The sequence below is a fragment of the Berghia stephanieae genome, chromosome 2 (genome assembly GCF_034508935.2).
Source record: "Berghia stephanieae isolate SIO BIC M18660-M18661 chromosome 2, UCSD_Bste_1.3, whole genome shotgun sequence".
NCBI classification, from domain to species: domain Eukaryota; kingdom Metazoa; phylum Mollusca; class Gastropoda; order Nudibranchia; family Aeolidiidae; genus Berghia; species Berghia stephanieae.
In genome coordinates this window covers 86,046,953-86,070,359 of record NC_088361.1, presented here as the reverse complement: position 1 = coordinate 86,070,359, position 23,407 = coordinate 86,046,953, and the positions used below count along the sequence as shown (strand labels likewise).

Genomic DNA, 23,407 nt, shown 5'->3' with positions numbered 1-23,407 from the left:
TGACCAATCAATCCTTGTCAAACCTAAGCCATTTCGTAAAATAGGTGAACAATCTTCTCAATTTTCGGCCCCTCATTTTTGGAACTCTCTCCCATCACAGGTGAGATCCTCAGATTCGTTGACAACGTTCAAATCTCGCTTAAAGTTTTATCTTTTTACGTCATAATGTTGCAATATTATCTTCTTATTTTGTTGTTGTTAAATTGAATTCGTATCACGTTTCCTTCACACTTGTCTCACTGTAATATGTTTTGTTTTATATCACTGTAAAGGGCTTAGAGCCTGTGACAACGGGGTAAAGCGCTATATAAATGCCATTTATTATTATTATTATTGTGCATGGAGTACATAAATATGTTTTCATCTGTCCAGGACATAAGCGGAATTACGAAGATGACTATGGAGGTGGATACAGCGGTGAGCCACAAGGTGAGAGCCGTGATTTGATAACAGTTTATTTGAAGCTATATTTCCTAAGTCATCTTTGTTTTGTAAGCATGAGTTATTCCAGTCTTCCTTTGGTAAGGCAGTAAAGAAAAATTTCCCTTGGGGATGAATAAAGAGAATTTCATTCATTTTAAAAAACTTTATGATGAATTATCTACTTGCATCTGTAGAGCATATGCTTTAGATTCCTAGTATGTATTTTATTATATTTCCTATTTCCATATCAATGTGGTTTTTGACTTGTCAGTTTTATTTGTATTATGTGCTAGTTATTATGATATACTGGTTAAAACCTCCAGTGAAAAATTTCATTGAAACTAGACGCTATATAAATTCATTATTTTATGTATAATTATGATTAAATAAGCCAAATAATGATTTTAAATAAGTGCTTGTCCACTTTTACTGGGTGGGGTTCCTGGCCTTCCATACTGGGCAGGGAGGCACTTACTTTATCTTCTATCCCCTTAAATCTGTTTTCCAAATTGCTTTCTGTCTTTGTCTTGGAATGAGATTACTGAGTTTTACCTTATCCCTGGCTATAGTGCTTGGCTGGGAGGGAAACAGTCAAATGCATAGTTCTTATTTTGGGAGATGATATTTTTTTCTTTGTAAATCATCTCTCTGTTATGTATTGTTGTTTTGAATGTATAATATAAGCATTTGAGTGTATTCCTCTTTGTGGGGACTTGTGCTGGTGTCTGGGTGAGACTTTTAAGTGATATCAAAAAACTAAGTACATTGATGTTGTGCTCTTGGAAGCTACATCAGTTCCCTATTTGAACCAATTCCCCTTTGTCTTACTTTTTCCTCAAGTCCTTTTAATTGTAATTTTAGAATCTTTTTACTATTCAATTTTCTTCCGTTTTACTGGCGCTGATATGACCTTAAATGCGTTGCAAGCACCGTAAAAACGCTTAAAAACTAAACTAAACTGTCAACTTTTACTCTTATGTAGAGTCGAAGAATAAAGTTACTCAATGTAGATGGCCAGATATATTTATTTTTAGGGGTAGTAACTGTCATAAATACAACATAAGAAAAAATTTCAGAAAACAAAAAGTGTACTATTCCATCTACATATTGATATATTGGAAATCAAAATTTGGAGATGTTTAAAAGGAAGAAAAATAAGGGTTTTCATGAAAGATTATTATTGTTAATCAACTTTTAACATTTTTTGCCATGGAAGATAAGGAATTAGCATTTGACTTGAGTGACCAACAAAAGAAAACATTTTTATCTTCTCTTACTGATAGCCTGTTAAGCGTGGTTCATTTTGATTATGCAAATGATTGTATTTTCTCCAGGGGGTTATCGGAAATATGGCCATAGTGGGGCATCTCTTGGTGGTGCTAGCAGCATTGAAAGAGGATCACAATCACATAGCCTTTTAGGAGGGGGACCTATGGATATGTTGGCTGACTATCCAACGTCTAACCAATGTTCTCGTCTGGTCATCCAGTGTCCTGTGGGGCTGACACAGAGTTACCTCTCAAAGTTGTTCAATTTGATTCCTGGCATGGAATATTGCGATCTCAATGAAAACACAGGTATTTTAGGATTAACGTTCTTGTTGCTCTTCTCAGGTCACGGTGGTCAAATGGTTTTCTTTTTTTTTTCTTTTTTATTTCCTATCATCCAGATTAAGAATTTTAAATCAAATTTAGAGGAAAATTTGTTATTATACTGTACACTATCACTGCATCTATTTAAAAAAATATTTTACAGTGACTGTTTATAAGAATTGTTTTGTTTTTTGTTTGTTATTTTCTTTCTATTTATGTTGTAAGTTTGCATCAATCAATGGGATAAAATTGTTTCATGTTTTTTGAGTAAGGATATAGAATCTCTCAAACTTAAATTGACTCTTATATTTTATTCCTTACTTACTTTCATCAAGGAGAAGAGAAAAAGAATACAATCGTTTCAAATTCAATGCAGAAGGTGGGGGGGGGGGGGGGGGTGGGGTTCTGTTTTTGTTTTGTTTTTCTTTAAATTACAAGCCGCATTGCACATAGAAGCAGAAGGACGTTCGCTGGTTCACTTTAATTCTTTAAAAGGAATTGGTAATCTTCACAAAATCTATTGTATTCGGCCTTATGTGCAGCTAAAGCACCAAGAGGATAAGTAAGGAAGTAATCTATTGTTTGCCCTGGACATCGTCCCACTTGCGGGGCAAATTCTGGATCTTTTTAAAGATATGGGACTCACATTACCAGTAGTAAGAGATCTTGCAATTAGATTATTACAATTTTTTATTATTTCTATTCTTCTCTTTAGGTAATGTGTTGATGTATCAGTGATTATTGTTCATTTTTCATTTTATTCTACAGGTATTGCATATGTTAGATACAGCAGTAGTCAGTGTGCAGCATTTGCCAAAGACCGTCTGAATGAATTTGAGTACCCACTCGGAAGTCCTTTACTCGTTCAATTTGCTGATGACAATTTGAGAGGCGATTTTCCCATGAATATGGACAGTTACTCTCAAGGCCTGGGCAGGTTTGTTTCTTGTTCATAGCTTGAAATTTTCTAGAGGGCATCATTCTCTATCAAATTTACATAATCACACAGAGGCTGGCAGCATGGATTAAAGTTCGCTGAAACATTCTGGCATGCCGGTTAGTGAACTTCCAAGACTTTGTCGGATTGAGATTGGCTTACCTGCTGCGTTTGATGACTAAGGAATTCCTACTTTTTGATTAGTTTTACTGTATTTGTTACTACTGGAGAGCTTGTGTACTCATATTTATCACATTGTTGACAGTTTTTCCTCTTTAAATCAATCAGATTTTGTTTATAAACAGTTTTACATAGTTCTTGTAGGTTTTGCATTTTTGCAGAGCATGAATTGGGTCAGTTTCAGGTTTCTAACCATTGGGTTTACACTTTTCAAGTTTCAGGTCAGTCTCAGTCCATGGAAAGCACTTTTCCTCATTCTGTCTTCAACGTCTTTATATTTATTTTTCTTTGAACACCAATCTTTTCATATTATGAAGACCAGGATTATACATATTTCTAGTTACATATCAAGAAAAATTTTAACATAGCTTTTATAATTTAAAAAAAAATTAATTATTATGTAAGTTGTCGCTTGCTTGAATATCATTTAGTTATGAGCATTAAAGGTTCTATTCATTTTTTTTGTACGATCATTTCACATGCATGTTTTATTTTCACCAGTCAAAGTGATACTAAGCTGTCAGAAGCTATGGACTGTCAAAAGTAATTAACAAAGATGAAGATAACAATTTCGAAAAAAAAAAAAAAATTTAAATACAAAACATGGAACGTTTCGATCTCATGTCATCTGTCTGGATTTTAAGTGATGTATTAATTTTTTATTGTTGTTGTTATCGGCTGAAGAAGGGTTTTTTGTCCGAAACATATCGCTTGTGTATTTTGTTCTTTTTCAAAGCTGTTATATTCATTTTTGTTCATTATGTTTATTTTCACCTGTCAGTATGCCAACCTGCCAATTATACCGAGTTTTAAAAATAGGGATGATTGGCCAGATTCAATTTTTTTCCTTCCAATTTTGATTCTGTAATTTTAATTTTTGGTTTTTATCTTTTGACAGGTCTGATTATGGAGGATATGGGCATGGCTCTCACTCACAAATGTCCGATTCTATTGACATAAGACAAAAGGTAACTGACATTTACATCCATATGGTATAAGGTAAATTTTTTTTCTAAGGATTTTATGATATGCAACAGAATTGTATGACCTAAACCTAATATTACAGTCCACTCCAGATAATCTTAACTTTCGATTAATCACAACATTCTATATAAAAGTAACTGGTTAATTGCAACAAACTTAGGTTAATCGCAACAAATTTTCGCCCCCAAACAGTGATTAATTCTAGAAATCAATCAAACAAAATCTCATGATTAAATTTCATCATTGGTGAAATCATGGTAGGTTGAAGAATCGAAAGTGGGTGGTGTTAAATGCTACAGTAGTGTGTCATCACTCTATTATAGTCAAAAGAGGGCGGGGCATTGTAGTGTGGGTTTGTGCGGCCATCTGTGACCATAAGATAGGAGGCAAAGGGGCTGGGCATAGTCTAGACAACAGGTAGACAATGGCAGTGGTAAGGAGAGACTGAACGAAATCCTTTATTTGGAATTGACAATTGTGATTGTGACCAATGAGAGCTTACTGTCCCTCATCAAGGCTAAATCTTTAACTCTTACACATGTTGAGAACAAAAGAGTGAAAGTTAATCCAATCTGAATAAGATGTCAGCTTGCATTAACCCAGCTTTTGCTTATCAAAATCTATACAGAGCTGCCATATGATTTTTGTTTCAATCAAATTGCTCAGTCTGTGGTGGACTAAGAACAATTTTTACAATAACTGGTTTGGGTTTACCATATATGTGTAAAATGTTGCAATAATGGACAGGACACTCAACTTCAGTTAATCGCAACATTTTCACTGATCCCAAGGTGTTGCATTATCTGGAGTGGACTGTATAATGGAGTGATGGATGAACCATTTTTGATATGGACAATTGACGATCATACTTCACCTACAGTTTGTAGACCCATGTGACAATGCAATAAGTTGCTTTTTTTTTTCTTCTATAGAATGGACCTGATTCTATGTTCATTCAACCCTCAATCTGGACATAATCTTTTTGCCTCTCTCTATTATTATAACTCCAAATATACCCTGTTTACGAAGTAGTTAAACACAAATAGTCTACTGTATTCCGGTTAGAATTTAAGGTAGTTTTCGTGTGATCAGATAAAGGAATGTTTCAAGCGTCTTCTCTGTTGCAAGTTTTGTTTTGTAAACCAGTCTCTTGTTTTGAAATATGTCCTAATTTTAAGTCTGCTGTGTTTTTTTTGTGTTTTTTTGAGGTCACATAATCTTAACTTTGTTGTTATTATTATTATCATTATTATTGTTATTATCATTTTCATTATTATTATTTAATCCGTTCCAGGCATTTTTGATATTAGAAAAGGCAGGGATCAACCCTAGCAACTTGCTGCGGTCAACGTCTGGAGGTCCCAGTTCTTCATTTTCATCTTTCGGAGGAGAAAGGAGTAGAGATAGAGGAGAACGTACTGCATATTGCAACATCCAACTTCCCCCACCACAGCCAACTGTTCCGGAAGATGGAAATAATTTGGCTCAACGTTTGTTCATCGTCTGTCAGCCATCAGGGGTTAATGAAAGAGTTTTGAGGGATGCATTTTGTCGCTTCGGCAATTTGATAGACGTTTACTTGCTTTCAGGTTTGTTTGGAATAGGATGTATATACTTGAGCTTTTATATAGAGAAATATCCTCTAAATATGCTCAAAGTGCTTTACAAGTGGTCCCTAGCCAACAGCAACATTTCACATGTAGGAAAAGACATGACACCTATTAGACGATATAACAGTTTTTTTTTCTCATTTTACAACTGAGAACAGTCTACAGTCAGAGAATGTGAATATGAGCCTTTTCCAAGGACTCAACCATGGGCTGCTCAGAGTAGAACTCAAATCCAGGACCTTCCGGCAGAAGACTGACATACTACAAGACCACATAGCCGCATATTTAAATGCATTCATTTCTTCCCTCTAATAATTATTTGGGTCAACTTTGATATTTAAACATTTTAATCTTAGGTGGGCAGTGCATTATTTTATGAGCTGTAAACCAGACTTGATTCAAATTGATATTTATTTTTTCCCCTGTATATAAATAGATGGCTACTATGAATGTTTTGATGTTCATTTATTTTCACAAGGGATGTTAATTCTTTTTATTATCTTATTTCTCATATTTTTTAAATTGATTTTAGAATGGAATAAAAAGTCTTAAATTTCTTCTTCTCGATATGTGATGTATTCTGCTCAGTAATAGTTTATCACCCCTAAATTTTTAATTAATCTTGTCACATGACGATGAATTGTAATATTTATTACGTAACCAAAAAAAACTTTGCTTTTGCATCATGTAAAATGCATGGTTTCAAAATTGTGTAGAAACTCTATTCTTATTCTAGTTGTTAGATAAGTGAGGGATATTTAGACCACATATGCCCATTTAGAAGGTCTGAATATCTCAGTTGGTGGAGCACTCGCTTCACACGGTCCTGGATGAAGTAAAGATTTTTTTTTCTGCCCCCCCCCCCCCCTCCCCCCCAGCAGTGATTGGCTAACTGTATCTTTAAGATCTCATGGGATTGGTTTTGCAATAGATAGCGTTCTATCTAAAGACTAGTGAGCAATTGCTATTGTCCATTTCATTTTAGATATAATGGGATAAACTCTGGTTCCATGGACCCAATGGCTCTGAAGGACTATAAATGCCCTTTTAAAATAATCTTCATTGTGATTGTTCACTTATTTATTTTGTGTTTTAAATTAGGTCGAAATTATGGCTATGCCAAGTATGCCAGCAAGGAATGTGCCAAGAAAGCCATTGAAACGTTACACGGCCAAACTTTAGCTGGGCAGAGGATGAAAGTATTTGAGGCAGAGCCTCCCAAGTCACATCCATCAAGTGTTGGAGATGAAGGTCCATCTAAGAAACAGAGGCTTTAATGCACAAGGTAAATGGGGGGGGGGGGGGGGGGGGGGGGGGGGGGGAGGGGGGAAAGAAAAAAAATTTTTTTTTTTTTTAATGAATTGTTTTTTTGTCAGATAATACTTAAAAGTCATATTTTATTCTCTTATGGTCAAGTTAAGTTGGCATTACACTGAAATCTGAGTAATATAGGCTGAGATTGTTTTTGTTTAATTCATATTTTTTGGAGAGATAAAATTATATACGTTCATTTGCTCAGTCAAAGAATTTGAATTTCTGTTGACTTTCTGCATTGAGTCATTATGATTATTCACTTTTAGAATAAAGATGTGACAGCACCTGATGTCTCCACCCCAGGAAAAGTGGATTTCATTTCAGTTAACATTTACATTTCATTGTTAATGTACATCAATAATCAGACATGCCAACACATCCAGTTTCATCTATTTTAGAAAAACCGTCAACATCATCATTATTAGATCAAAATTTGCCGTCAATTTGTTTTTTAAATAGTTGACGTCCAAACATTAATCATTAATCAATGCACAATATATGGGGATACACTTTCCTATAAATTTTAATACTCATCAAGTTCTGGAAATCGTTTAATTAAAGTTTGCCTGGAACTGGAAAATGTTTTGTTTTTTTTCCCCTTCATAGGACCTGTCTTATCTTATTATATGTTTATTAATCTTCTGTTTTTAATATTTTAATGGCACATGGGTCAGTTCATAGCTTATTTAACAGTCTTGGTGACCTAGAATCAAATATATATTGTCTGGGTCCAGATATAATACTGATCAGAAATCCTTGATGAAATTTGCTTTTTTAAAATGCCAAGTTTAAGGGAGGTAATCAGTTAATTGGTGAATGTAAAAAGCATATTACCTAGACTATCATTGTCACAAAACTTTTTTTTTCAATTTTTAAAATCGAAAAGACGGCCTTAGAAATAAGTAAAATATTTATTTTTAAATTTTCCTCCCTTATTTAATAAGGTTTAAGAAGATTGTTTCATTTTAATTGAATAGAAAGCTGTGTTAACTTGATTCATAGAAAATCAAATAAGTTTTTGGCAGTTATCTTATGACTTGTACTTGTTTCCCTTTTTATCTCTTGTCATCCTGCTGTTATTGAATTCCTACTCTCTTTTTTTTTTAAAGAGATTTTTATTTCTTACAACAATCATCAAAACGGTTTGTTGAAAATTACTTTCAACGTTCAACATTTTGATAGTTTTGTTGTTGTTGGGGGTTTTGTTGTTGTTGGGGGTGGAGGGGAGGGGGTGTCAATTAAAGAGGACAAGGATTTGCTGTCAACCATAGATTAAAAGTGGTTACATGATTGAGACTTATATATTACTGTGTGCAAGGAAAAATAACAATGACGAAAACATTACAATCTTGAAACATTCATCCCTCATCCCTATGCCCTGTACCTCAGGGGGGGGGGGGGGGGTGTTGTGAAGTCCAGGAAATTTCCAGAAGGGTCAAATGACATCTATGCAAAAAGCACCACACTCTATAATTCCACCATTTCTCTCTTTTCTCTATCCCTTGCTTCATGATATCCAAAAAATGTTAGAGTATGGCTCATATTTTATTGGTAATACTAACATTTTAATCAAAGTGCATTGGTTCAGTGGATTTTATATAAGCTTTCCAGGATATTTGAGGACCTTTATTATGACAGCTTTTTTTATTAATGTTACTATTATTTATTTATTTCAGTAATATTAACCCTCTTTCTTTTTTTGTATGTCTTTATGGTCTACTCACCACTATCTTTAAAAAATGTCATTGAAAGAGAAAGTCATAAGACGCACACACAAAGACACAATTAGAAATTCTCCTTAGAGTTTCAGGATCCAAGAAGCCAGAATCATCTGGTTTCTGGAACATGAATAGACAGTAATATTTGCTGACTTTCCTTTTGACAGGTGTTGGTAAATTGCAACTATTTTTGGTCTAAATATATGATATTCAGCCAAAGCCAGTAATTGGAACGCTGCTATACTGGAGCAGCTGCATAATTGGATTGATCTGTCTGTGACCAAATTTTTCCAATATAATTTATACAGGTTAATTGATACGATTTCTGACCCTCAACAAACGTTATAAGTATTTTTTTCTTTCAATTCATCAAAATATAATTATTTCTAATAAGATGAACGAGACTGGAATCGTCTTGCATTTTAAAATAAACAAAAGGCCCATTTATGAATAATGGCATCATGTATATCACCACCATACCCTTTTACTTAATAAAATGTTTTACTCTACTCATTTGGCCGTCTTAGAGATCCAACACATAATTAATGAGAGTGCAGGTAATGATGCAATGGTTTATTTGCTTTTAATGAGGCATACAGAGGTGATAAGAATTGTATTTTCGGTTGTAATTTATGGTGGAATAAGATTCATGTTTTCTATTCATATAGCCTGTTTTTTGGGATAGGGATTGGTAGTTCCATATAAATGTGTAGTCATAATATATTGTTAGGTACTCATTCTCTTTCATCTGCTATCTTGACTACACTACTTGTTAGATTTTGGGAAAATCGAAGATAAATAAGGATGTTTTTTTTTTATTACTATTATTACATATAGCTACTGGAAAAGATGTATTTATAGTCTTAATAGGTTATTCCAATTATGGAGGCCAATCCTGTTAATTGGAATGCTGCTTAATTGGAGCGATTTCTACACGACAGTTCTGTTCCGATTAAACAAATCGCTCTGTATGTGTTTATACATATAAAAGTAATTGAAATATAGATAGTATGTGGCTAAGAAGCTCACAATTGCCATCTGGAAGTATAACGGACCAACACATAAAACTCTGTGTAACCATGAGTTTTTATAGTCTGGGTAATACAGTTAGATGAGAAGTACTCATAAACATGGATGGCAAAAAACAATAACAAAGACCTGAGTGACGTCAACTTCATTCTATCTATAAGTCACTTTACTGAATTGCCTATGGTTTTGAAGGTACTAATACTATTGGGAATGAGTATTCGTCTTACTAGTAGTTAGTTAGGTGTCTCGAAAGAAAGAAAAAGATACCAATTCTGCCGCATTCTGAAAAAAATAAAACACATTAAAAAATATTTGGTCTAAATATTTGTCCAAATATTTATCGATTAGAATGACTCTAATCTAGTCAAAATATCTCAAATCTGGGATTTTTGACAAGAAGAAGGTCATTTAAATCAAGTGATATTTTTTTAATTAAAAAAAATAATTATTGAGTGCTGCAGAATTAGTTCAAATTAAATGTTAGAAAATTATTTAACGATAAATTTTCAATCAGAATTACACACACTGTGACACACAAAGAATACATGATGCACCCTGTAAAAATGCTGTAAATCAGCCAATTTTAAAGATAGATTAACCAAATTGAAATAAAACTGTAATCAACTATTGCCAAAGCATCATGTCAATTTTTTAAAGCCTAACTCGGACCAGCTGCACATTTCACCAAAATCCTTAGATATGTGTGAACATTGGAATTTTCAATGTGGGTGCAAAAATATCCAGCAAGTGGAAAGATGGCAATGCCTGGCAAGATTTTGTAATTGCACACCCTGTTGCTTTTAATAGAGATACACTTTTTAAAACTTTCAATGATCCTTTGGCCTAGATGAATGCTTTTACTCTTAAATTTCCCTAATGTGATCTTAAAATTGAGAGAGTTATTGCAAGTTTTTTGGATGGATGTTTTTTTGTTTTTTTTTGCTGATAGGCAGTATTTCTAGTCTTCCTTTTATTTTGGTTTTTCGTGAAATAGATCAAAGACCAGCTGTATTTCAGTTTGTTTTTTTATCGTATCTTTTTTTTTTTCTAAGAAAAATTTAAACATTTCTTATTTTGATGTATTTCTTGCCTTCCAGGAAACGACAGATGACAAATACAGAACAGATGACTGTTTCGACTGGACTTTTCTCACCAGCAGACATACAAGATTATTGACTGCAACTGCAGACTGCCTAATAAGCTTTTAAGTCGTACTGAACATTTCGAAATGACTCGGGCAACAATTTTTAAATTTGCTTTTTATTCTGACAGATATCTGTTTTTATGTTTGTTTCATTGAGCTTTGTCTTTACTGTTTGCTTTTAATGTCTTTGTTTTTAAATTCAAAACAAATCATTGGTATAAAGTGTTTGGTGCATATTATGTAACTTTCATTTAAGTATAAAGTTTGGAAATCTCATCTTTCAATAAATATTGTTGTAATTCATCTCATCCCTTTTTGTCTATTATGATTAATTTTATGACGAATAAGGGTAGTCTTTTTAAAAAGTGGAGAACAAACAGCTTAATTTATTTATCAGTTTGATTGCCATAAAATTTGCAAGCAGAAGATTTGAGTTAAGGGCCATTCATCAAAACGGTGTTGAAACAGAAGTTTTAACATTTCAACTAACATATTTAAAAAATATAATGGACATGCATTATAATGTATGGATGATAGACTTTGACTACTTTTACTCAAGAAATGATGACATAAACAGACTTTGGGCATGAGACTTACTGCCGCAAATATTTTCTTGACATCACTTCGTTTTTTGTTTTTTTTAAATGACAATTTTTCTCAACCTATTCCCGATCAGTTTGTGCGTTCAGGGCAGGGGGGGGGGGGGGTATTTTGGTGGGGTTTATTTGTGGTTTCATTATATAGGACCTTGAGGAATTTGAGTGATCCATTCAAAACGAATGTTGATTAGCCCATCTTCAATACAATAAATGTAACTCTTTCCCCATCTCTCTGATTGGTTGTTTGATAGGAATGTGGAGATCAGGTGTAAATGAGTCTCAATTCTTCACACAAATGTGGATTAAGAGGGATTGCTTCAGAGTTAGCCTGCATGTAATTCCACAAAGTCTTCAAACAAATGTGCCAGAATTTCTCATTGTCATTGTCATGATGACAGTATGGAAGAATAAGCTCTTGTAGTCTGTCTTGCTTTTATTGTTGGATTGTTGTTTTTTTTTGTTATGTTTTTTAATTTCGTCTGGAACCAACCTCTCCTGTCAATATCCATGATCTAGTTTCTATATCCTCTGTGTCTTTTTTATTAAACTTATCATTGTATGACAATTGGTTTTATTAAAGATAAAGCCACTGCAGGACAAAATAATATTGAAAGGCAAGTATCATTGTTAATGCTTTTGGTTTAAAATTTTTATGTTTCATTGTGGTAAATTGAAACGTGCATTTTCTTACTCATAATATTTTCAAATGAGTCATATTATTCAAACCAGCAGCTTATCCCAATTTTTAAAAGAGTTTTAATTATTGTGGATCCATTCAGAAATGAGCAAACTGCCACTTATAACTGCAAAATTCAAATTACCCTCCCCCCCCCCCCCCCCCCCCCCCCCCCCCCCCCCCCCCCCCCCCCCCCCCCCCCCCTCAAGGTTTTCGGATCTCTGTATTAAAATTTCAGAATAAAATAAAATAGATGACAATCTTGTTTTATTTTTATTTATTTTTTTTTTTTTTTTTAGTTTTTTAAAATTGAAAGGAAATACAATGATTTTTTTTTTTGTCTTCTTTTTTTTTTCTTCTTTGGCAGCTCTGAATTAAGGTAGCCTTATTGTGTAGATAAATGATATCCATCTCTTTCATTGGGCCTAATAAGGATGATACTGACTATTACATCATAGATTGGGTGTTGCATTTTTTATGATTGTTTTGTGCTTTTACAAATTATTTTGGGGTCTTTTGTTTAATATTTTGTTTGGGTTCTTGTTTTGTTTAAAAAGAATTAATTTGCTTATAATTTGTTAACTTAACTTGAGCTTTTTTATGGCGCAATATCCACTAAACGTGCTCAAAGCGCTTTCCACTGGGTCCCTGGCCACCAGCAACACTTAACATGTAGGACGTGACATGACGCCTGTTAGGCAAAATTGCAATTATTTTTAAAGACACAGACAATGCTGTTAACGACCAGGTACTCATTTTACACCTGAGTACGGTGAGAGTGTGAGTAAAGAGCCTTTTCCAAGGAGTCGACTATGCACTGAGTGAGGCTCGAACACAGGACCTTCCGATCCTAAACCTAAACTATTTTTTTTCCCTCTACAAAAGAATTGAAATGGAAAATAATGCAAAAGTGATTATCATTATTAACACAAAATAGGGTGTATGGGTTAGACTTCCATACATTTGACAAAATTGAAATAATTAAATCAGAATTTTTCTTTATTTTGAATGTAAATCTTCATGGCCAAGGACATTCCTTCTAAATATCCTATGTTGATTATTTAAATGTACATTTACAAAAATGCAAAGGCAAAGAAGAAAAGAAACCTATGACGATTTTATTTCTCTTGTGCATTAAAAAAAAAATGAAATTTAAGTGTCCAGACCATATCCATCTCAGAGAAATGCAATTTATGCTTATATATATATAATATATATATATAATTTTTTTTTAAAGGATTGTCATCAATAAGTGTGCTTAATTTCTTAATGTTATCCTGAACTGTTGATGAAAAAATGCACCAGTCTTTTGACCAGCGAGAAAAATATATTTTCAAAAAACAAAGAAATTAAAATTTTATGACCCATTATTATGGAATCATTGTTTTCGGTTATCAGACCTGTTAATATGTACACTTCTGTGGCTGTTACTGTTAATCAAAAGTGTACCAATTTGCATTCACTGCTATAATTTAGCAATTTGTTACCAATGAATTTTATGCCTGTGATAACCTGGAATTCTCTTCTTTTTTTTTTTTTTCCCTATAATTTTTTTTTTTTAAAATGAATGGTCGAGCTGTAGAATTCTTCCTGCTCTAATTCAATTCACTCTGACTGACATTGATTGACTATGAAACTGATTTTTATACACGCCTGGAGACATGGTAATTCTGAAAATGAACTTAGATATCCAGACCTGCTTACTTGAAAATTTAAACATTCTTAGTTTTAGGAGATAAAAATAGGAGTCGCTTTAGTTCACTTGGAGATCAATAATTTACCCTCACAATGATGAACCAACATTTCAAATCCTTTAAAATCATGTAGACTAGCATCAACTCTTATTTTCAAAAAGTTTTTATTCATGAGCATCTTTAAGTTCTAAAATCAGAGACAAAATTTCATAATTCTATGAATTTTTTTGTAGTTGTAGTCAGGTCTGTTTATCTATCTGCCCGTAAATATAATTTTAATAAAAAATCGCATGATATTATTATTACAAGAAATGCCTTGATTACGATCTGGATTAGAAATGAATCTAATGCACGATAATGGAAGAGTGACGAATACCAGGGTGCAAACTGTAGCTTAAATCATGTTTTGTTTGTATTTTGGTCGCAAATTTTGCTTTGTTCACATAAAAAAAGTTGGAACACACCATGTACCTATGTGTCTTACAAAAAACCTCAATCAGCAATAATATTCTAAATTCTAAAAATATTCACCAATGCAAAATATGCCCACGGATGTCTTAAAGTATTTATAACCATTTCAAATCTTATAAGAATTTTGTTTGTCCTTTATGATATCATCTAAGTTTCCTTGTTTTAGGGTCACATGATCTTAAGTCCATTAGTATATGGGATTATTATTGTTCTTCTCCTGCTCTCAATCTTCGGAGCCAATGTGTCACATGCTTGATGTAACATTTAGTCCATATTTCATTTTGTAATAATTTACATGTGAGATATTTTTCTTTGAAATATTTAAATAATTGTCATACAAAATATTGTGAATTTAATCCCATCCATATTTATTTCAGATTTGTTGATTTTAATGTAAGAAGCCTGCATCTTAATTACTTGGACTCCGCTCATGGCCTGCTCCTCTTGATCTTGCTACCGTTTATCGCACATGACTGAAGATTAATAAATGTTCAAGAGTCAAATGTGTAAGTACACGGAAAATTTGATTTGAAAGTGTTCATGAGACAAAATTTCCAGCGCTTCACAAATTAGGGAAATTTCTTAAATAACCTATTCCTCTCTTGCTGCCGTTTTAATATTTTGTCTTTTAAATCAGGTGAGCCTATGATACAGTGGTAAGGCAGCCATGTGTTGATTGGAAGATCATTTCTTCAATCTCTGGTGGGGATAGCAATTTTTTTTTTTTTCACCATTCACAGTTTTAAAGACTCTTATCCAAAGTGTCTTTCCAGATAAACTTTAAGACAAAAGTACCACATTTCAAATAACCCGGTTTGTTTTGGAAAGGGAGCAACTTGGAAACTTTTCATCTCCTAAATCTTTTGTCAGGGTTCCCGTGGCCTCCTTAAATTCAAGGACTCCTTGACAAGTCCTTGATTTTGATATTACTGAGAAAATATCCTTGAAAACTCCTTGAAATTCATTTTATGAGAAAACTCCTTGAATTTTGTGAGGTCACCACATCATCATCATCATCATCATAATTAGTACCACCACCAGTACAACAACCACCACATCAGACATCATGGTCACTACCACCACAACCTCATCCCCATCCCTACTACAACCACTATCACATCACCATCCCTACCACCACAACAGCCAGCAGCACATCACTATCCCTACAACCACTACTATAACCACCACCACATCACCATCCCTACCACTACTACTACAACCACCACATCACCATCCTTACCACCACTACTACTACAACCACCACATCACCATCTCTACCACCACCACTACTACTACCACCATCACTACCACTTAAACCACCACATCACCATCCCAACCACCACATCACCATCCCTACCACCACCACTACTGCTACAACCACCACATCACCATGCCTAATTATACTACATCATTTTCAGTATATCATTGGCCTTGCTGCAGGCAAACAGTGTAGCACAAAACACACACAGATGCACGCTAGAGACAGCTTTATCAAAAATGGTTATTTAAGCCATTTGGGTTGTTTCCCTTGAAACTGGCTATAACAAGGATTTTAGGCTGGCCTCACCATCACTGTTTTACTCCAGTTCCACTGTAGTTATGTTCAAAACCAACATGTTTGACTCGGCATGAAATAAAGTTTTTCCCATTACTAATCATTGAGTGTATAGAATCAAGAGATTTATTGAATTTATGCTGCTGAGGAGATAAAGTAGCTGAAGGGATATGGAGGCCCTTCTGGGTTTGAACATTGCTTTTGACATGTTTTTTTTTTCTTTCCTGTAGCAATAAACTTAGCCCCTATCTTTTTTTTGTTTGTGTGTGTGTGGGGGGGGGGGGGGGGGGGGGTATTGCTGCGCTGCACTGTGGAAAATGTCTGGGGATGTAGAGAGGAGACTGAGGCAGTGTTGTCCTACTATTACTTAAAAACAATTTTTTATTGTGATAAAAGAAATATTTTGAGTCTTTCCATACTTTTTTATTTCTGATGGTAAATGTAGTCCAGATAATGTTTTTTTTTTTCTTTACGCAATTTGTAAAATGCTAAAAATGCTAGTTAATCTCTTTTTTTTTTTTCAGTGAAACCAATTGTTCTTATGTTAATCAAGATTCCAAGACAATATTTGGAAAGATGCTACTTAGGATGACTGTGTTTCATACATTCTGCTTCCATTACATTATGTGGTCCAGATATACCATTCATATGGAAAATAAAGGTGATTTATTTTTGTTTTGGCTTCTTAAAAATGGTTCTAAAAAACGTTTTGGACACTACTGGTTGCCTGTCTAGCAGAGAGTTATATGTATATAAGATGGCAGTTTTGGTGTTTTACACATTTTGCTAAAACGACGCACTCCTATCTCTCAAATCTTTTATAATTATGACTATTCTCGATCCCTAAGATCCAGATATCAGATATCAAGGGGGGGGGGGGGGGGGGGGGGGGAAGAGATACTATTCATTGTAGACTAACATTCCCCTGACCTCCTCTGCCTCTGTAGAGTACCCAATGAATATTAAAAGTTCCTTTCATTTCTTTTAAAGCTTTGAGTGACGAATTTACATTCCTTAAATTTTAAACTGTCACATAAAATGTGGGAATTCATCTTGTTGGTTTTGTTAGTACCTTATTATTTTGTTTTACTTTTATCATAACTATCTCAATTTGTGTTCATGTGCTTAATCATTTTCTCATTTCTATTTTTTTTCAGATCAACCGACTGCTGTATAATGCTCCAAAGTGATCCAAGGCAAGGTGACTTGCTCAAGGCTACACAGCAGTAGTCCACGGGTAGTTGAACTGAGTATCTTTTGGGTACGGAGCAAAGTCGATACCACTAAGCAATGCTGCCTTATAGTGGTGCCCTAAACGGCAACAATTATTTGTAGTAGGTACCACAAGCCAATTTTTCAAAGTACTCAGAGAGTGAATATAGTGACATATTCATACAGAAATTGTAAATACAAGAACAACAAACTTTATTTGAAAAAAATCGAACAAGAAATAAATGAGATATGAATTTTTAAAGTTTTATTCGGACTTAGTATTTTTTGGTCCGTTCAGACTTCAGTTTTCAGTCATTTTGAACATGGAATAAAATAATAAAATAAAATGATTCATAGGATATGATTACATAAATTACATCTATGCATGGGTCAGTTTGAGGATAAAAGAAAACAATATTGTAACATCAAAAATGTAAAAGAAAATCACAGTTACAAAACTTCAAAAATTCCTTCGGACTTAGATAAAAAAGGCAAAATTCTGCTCCGCCAGAGCTCAAAAGCATGTTTTCTCGAAGTCATAGTGTAACTTTTAGATGAACCAGAAGGTCAAAATTCAAGGAATCCACAAACATTGCTGTGTAGATAATACCCAATTTTTTAAAAACAATTTGTTCATTGAATTTCAATTTTATACTGTGTCGAAAGGGGTATGACAAGCAAAATTGCCTATTTCTCGAGAAAACGAGAGGAAATGTTAAAAATTGATATACAAATTGTCGAAAAATCATAACGACTGAAGCTACAAAGCTGAATAATATATCAAATTAAAGGGCATTTTACGCTCTGTTCATTAAAGTATTTAACAATACTGTATATTGGACTTGTTAATTGACATGAGTTATTTTATTCTGAAAATGAAAGAAAAATTCGCGAGAAATGTTGAATATTTGAATCCAAATCGTCATAAAATGATAACCAATTAAGCTACAAAGCTGTATAATATATCAAATTAACATGAATTTTATGCTCTGTGCATTTAAATCATGAACAGTACTGTATCATGACTTATTAAAGTTAAATTCATTGATTTATTTTGAGACTGAAACCAGATTTTAAAAATTACTCGTTACTTTTGTCACGGTACTTAGTTAACACTAGACGAACTTGGAGAAAGCTCTAGAAGCTGCAATAAACGGGAGTAAAGGGTCTTCATATTCCCTGTTACTTGAATTTTCTCCCCCAGACAAAACTTCCTATATCTTATTTGGGAGCGTAAACATTCAAGAGGGTTTGGTCTTTCCATTAATGCATCTAGATCCTCCTTTGTTCTGCAGACTCCACCGCTACTAATCAAGTCATCCATTATGACAATCTTCTTCTCGGAAGCCTTGACTAGCTTTTCATCTTTTCTTCTCTTGTTTTCTTTCAGTCGCAGCTTTATCTTTTCAATTACTGCTTTGTGTTCTTCTTTGCTTCTCTTTTTCCATTTTGGAGCGAGTCTTATGGCTTTTGCAATCAGCTTCTGTCTCATAATGTCACTTTGACGTCTTATGTAGGATGAGGTTTTGTTACGCTTCCACATATTGAGACTGCTACGTAAGTGGAGGGAGGCATGCCTTCTCTTGTACATGTCAAAATCTAAGTCCCTAAAGAGACGCTCCCCTGTTAAGTTGGTCAGTGGGCAGGTGTCTAGAATTTGCTGTACTTCTTCATCAATCTCCCCTCCAAAAAGTCATGCAGCTGTCGTTCGTAGACAATAAAACATTGCTGTGTGATCTGCTGGATGAAGATTGTGACTTTGTTGATGTCATATGAGCCTGATCTTAAGTGCTGGAGGATAAAAGATTGTGATGCAAAGTCTTCAAACACAGGTGAAGATAAAAATAAGTCAAAATCATCTGACATCCATGATTGAAAGGTGTGGTTCATGAGTCTAACGTACTTTGGAAACTGGCCGTACGGTTTTGAGCTCTTCATCAAGTTCCAGTAAGGTGTGGAGAGCATTTCATTGTAAAATGCCAGAGCTGCTATAAACTCTAAAATATTGTGGTCAGAAATGTCCAACAGAATGCTTTCTAGTTTTTGATTTGAATTTGAACAGAATTCTGTCAAAAATGCCTGGATGTCCTCTTGGTGGTAGAGGAGAGCGGTTGCATTTTTAAAGAGGTTGTTGAACCTGTTGCTACGATAGCTGGTGAATAGAGACGTCTTTTGCCGTGATGTCAGGAAAGTCAACCATTCTTCGCGACAGCCACTCTTTTCATCTCCCTTGGGCCTAAAACCTCTGCAGTAGTGCGGAGAGCGCGGTTTACTGCAGGCTCATTATTTTGAGCAAATGATGAAAATTTCACACTGTTATCGCGTCCCAATCTGGTACCACTTCCTTTCACTTCAAACTCCATGTTGTTGGCAGCATCAGTAGCAGCAGAACTCAGCCCTAGAAGGAAGTGAGCATTGCAGAAGAGAAAATGTGTTGACGTTTCTTCTCCTAACAGATCACTCTTATAAGCTGCCATCTTATTGTCGAAACACTTCATCACTGCAGCCCTATCTGACATAAGACATTTCAATTTGCTAATCATTTCCTTGTAAATGATGTCTTCTTCCAAATGTGGCTCTTCTGAACAGTCGAGGGCTGTCTCTGCCAAATTCTTGAAGGCCTGAATGGTTGTCTCCAACAGAGTTTGTGAGTCGTCACTTGGGATTTCACTGTATCCAAGGAATAAAGTTTTCCCATTGTCCAACTGAACATGTTTCTCCAGGTAGCGTTTTTTCTGCCTGCTTGTTCCATCCGTAGCATAGGTGAAGTGGCTGCTAGAGAGAAGAGAATCAGTAATGTGATGATTTGATATCACTAAAGCTTCACTCATGAAGTTGAGGGCAGATGAAGGGGAGGGCAAATCTTCATCACGAAGTTCTGTAGAAAACAGGTACCTGGCCACTATTTGCACAGCCTTTCTTACATTTTCTGCAGCGACATTAGCTTCTCCTTGAAGTGACATGTATGCAAGTCTGATGTTGTCTGAGTACTTGTTGGTGCAGGAAACTTTCAACTGGACATGCTTTTCATTTTTATTGGTGACTTCCTCAAGCAGATTTGCAGATAACGCTTGGGCTCTCAAAAGCTTTTGTTTATATTTTGATTTTAAAGTCTGCTCAGACTTCAATTTTTTCTTTAACATTTGAATCTCCGTTTCTACTTCTTCATGTCTTGTATTGGTTACATCTTGAATCTTTCTATTCATATCATTTAATTCAAGATTTTTTCGCTGCACTTCCATCTTCAAAAGATCCTGTTCATGCTTTTGCTGTTTATTCTGCTTCTGTAGCAAGTGAATTCTTTGACAGGACTTTGACTTTGATTTCTTTAAGCGATCTCGCTCAATCTTTAAGCTTTTACTTAACTTCTCGAGGGCATTTTTCTCTGCCAGTATGGACTTTGTCAGCTCTTCTTGATGCTGGAGTGATTCTTTCATTGTCTGAAGTCTCTTGTTTTCTTCTCTTACAACTTTAACTTTTAAATTGAGCTCTTCAATTCTCTCATCCTTGTTACAAAGGGCTTGAGCTAGGCTTCGGTGGTCAGCTTCTAGTTTCCTCAACTTGGAAAGGGCTTCAGTTTCTCCTGATGGTCTATGTTTTGTGTTTGCAATGGGAGTAGAATCTGAGAATGGTCTTAAGAGAAAATCATTTAAAGCATCTGTTGATTTGTTCTTTTTATATTCTTTGATTACTTTGACAATTTTCTGGAGGCGATATTGTATTTGAGTGTCTTTCAAAGGCGTTTCAGCATCTCCCGCTGGAAATAATTTCTTTACCCATTCACAAAAAAAAGTTTTGGTTTGTTTTTCTTGACATCTAAACAATTCAAGGGAATAAACTATATCATTGCTCATGACAAAATTGGTAGGTAAAACAAAGTCATAATTGTTACTTAACAAAATTGATCTATTCAAACCAATGCGAGATAGGGCTTTTGGAATATCATGTAAGTTGATGTCCACGACCGTACTGAGAGCAGCTTCCATCTCCTCTTTATCATCCAGTTTTAAGTGCAGTGATGCCATAACCATTTTGACCTTGTGTTCAAGTTGTCCTCTAGTGATGGTCGCTGCTGGAAAGAGCTTTTGGTACCATACAGTCACCTAAAACAATGGAGAATAAATATCAGAATATTATTATTAGTGCATAAGGACATCATGTATACATATCATGTCTCTCTCTCATAAAGCAATATGTAATAAAATGACGTTTATTATCACTTTTATATCTGGTAAATGTTAAGTCAAATAGCATTTTGTAGCTATTTTTCCCCACAAAATCCCCTTCATTAAAGAAACCAGGGTACTGATTATAACAATAGTAATATACCAAGAGAAAAGAGCCATTATTCAACGTAGAGTGGTTTGTTATCACACATTGTCATGGTGTTTCATATTTGCCATGATTTGGTATGAAAGAATTTTTAATTTAAAAAGGATGAAGCAGGAATGAAGCATGACATTTTACTTACACCACTTACACCTTTGTTCATTGCATCCACCATTGATAAAAAAACAAACATGAAAAGTAAAATTCTTTAATCCTATTCTTCGTTTTTCTAACTTACTGAATCCCAAGTTGCCCCTCCGTCCTCCCTGAGGAAATTCAGTTGCGCAAATGTGCGGTAGGATGGTGCATCGAGAGAAGGTAGAGTTGGCCGACGTCCCTTGCCTTTGGCAAAACAATAAGCTCTGAGGGCAGCATACGTGTCATCACCTGGAGAAAACAAAGAAAAAACATAGAAGTCCCCATTTAAAAACTTTTAAAAATGTGTGTGTGTGTGTGTGTCAGTCTGTGTGCATGTGAATACAACTATAATATGTGTTAACACATTGTATCTCTATAATTAGTAGTAATATGAATCATGATAAAGTACAACTTTTTTGTTTTTAATCTAAAAATATTTATAATGATATCGACAAGAAATATAAGAACAAATATAATACTAAATACACTACCAATAGTAGTTTTAAAACCAAACGGGGGAAAAAAAGGAGAAACACTATAAAAAAAGACAGTAAAAAAAGAAACCAAACAAATAAAAAGAATGATGCTACATAACAATTACAGAAGTTATTTTGGTACTGTGATGATGATGATGATGATAATAATAATAATAATAATAATAAGAATAATAAGAATAATAATAATAATTTAAAAAATGATAATAAATATAATTTAAAAAATAATAATAGTAAGAATAATAATATAATGATAATAATAATAATAATAACGATCTATATCATATCTGTCTCTCCCTCTTTTTTTTATTCTTAAGAGCACTACTTATCTCTACAAATTTTAACTATAGGCTAGTATTAGTATAATTACCATTATTTGAGACAAAGAGAGAAAAAAAAAAGGGGGGGGGGGGGGGGGGGTGTTACTGAATTAGAACCTAGTCACTACTAGTACTAGAGTTACAGATCTAGATACCTAGACCTAAGGGTAATTTTTCAGGGGGGGGGGGGGGGGGTGTTACTGAATTAGAACCTAGTCACTACTAGTACTAGAGTTACAGATCTAGATACCTAGACCTAAGGGTAATTTTTCAATCGTTTTTGTTTTTTTGTTTTTTTGGGTATTTCTAATCAATTCTTTCCATCACCTGGCTAGATAAAATATTAACTTGTAATTTATAATTACACTGTTCAGTTCTCTTCGACTTCTCTAACTAGGCCAAGGGCCAAAGCGATCTCTTCCTTTGCTTGGCTGTTACCAGTAATTTTACCACCCCACCTGCGGTAGTTGGGACAACGCAGTTATTTTAATTTCAGTTTGGATCAAAATAAAATCACTAGCTACAATAAAAGGCCACATAATAAAAAATAACAAAATACTCACGGATTGAAGGATTTAAGACAGTTTCTACAAGCGTGTGGTGATTTTCCATCTCCGGGCCAGCCATTACGGGGGATGCGTCAGCCATTGGAAAAGCCGTGACCCACTCCAGTCACTCGGTACAGCGATGGTCGACTCTCGGCAGGGAGATTGTTTGCATGGGAAGGCGGGTTTAACAAAGAACCGCTCGAGCAGGGAAACAAATATGTTTATAAATCATGCTCATTTAAAAAGAGCAATTAATGAGCTTTATAAGTATACCACTTTGTATTTTGAAAAACTTGGGAAATGCCGTCTACGAAGTCATGAAAGTGTTCATTCAACGATTTCACAACCTTCCACTCAGCCGCCATAGAAGAAAGTGGCATGAGAGTGACGGCAGTAATCTCCCCTGCACGGTATCGAAAAAATTATATCGATATCTCAAT

At 34.4% G+C, this 23,407-nt stretch overlaps 2 protein-coding genes across 3 annotated transcripts in view; one reads left to right on the top strand and one right to left on the bottom strand.

Moving 5' to 3' along the window:
* Positions 1–22,258, top strand: part of LOC144965723 (RNA-binding protein 45-like) — a 33,092-nt gene extending 10,834 nt beyond the window's left edge. The window contains exons 6-14 of one of the 2 annotated variants that reach the window (XR_013644090.1): positions 373–429; positions 1,758–2,000; positions 2,784–2,952; positions 4,031–4,100; positions 5,411–5,705; positions 6,828–7,011; positions 14,749–14,877; positions 16,451–16,587; positions 17,084–22,258. Coding sequence is in view for 1 of the 2 variants with exons in the window: in XM_078901352.1 (XP_078757478.1) it covers positions 373–429; positions 1,758–2,000; positions 2,784–2,952; positions 4,031–4,100; positions 5,411–5,705; positions 6,828–7,003 (1,010 nt within the window). In the remaining variant the exon portion in view is untranslated. Of the gene's footprint in view, positions 1–372; positions 430–1,757; positions 2,001–2,783; positions 2,953–4,030; positions 4,101–5,410; positions 5,706–6,827; positions 7,012–10,884; positions 11,240–14,748; positions 14,878–16,450; positions 16,588–17,083 lie in introns of those variants that run through there. The other variant, XM_078901352.1, reaches the window with a different exon arrangement.
* Positions 19,331–23,195, bottom strand: LOC144964041 (uncharacterized). The gene is made up of 3 exons (XM_078897985.1): positions 22,983–23,195; positions 21,706–21,854; positions 19,331–21,241 (listed from the first exon to the last, which is right to left on the bottom strand). The coding sequence occupies exons 1-3, from the start codon at positions 23,065–23,067 to the stop codon at positions 19,331–19,333; spliced, it is 2,145 nt and encodes a 714-aa protein (XP_078754111.1). The 5' UTR covers positions 23,068–23,195.
* Positions 23,196–23,407: the final 212 nt, after the last annotated feature.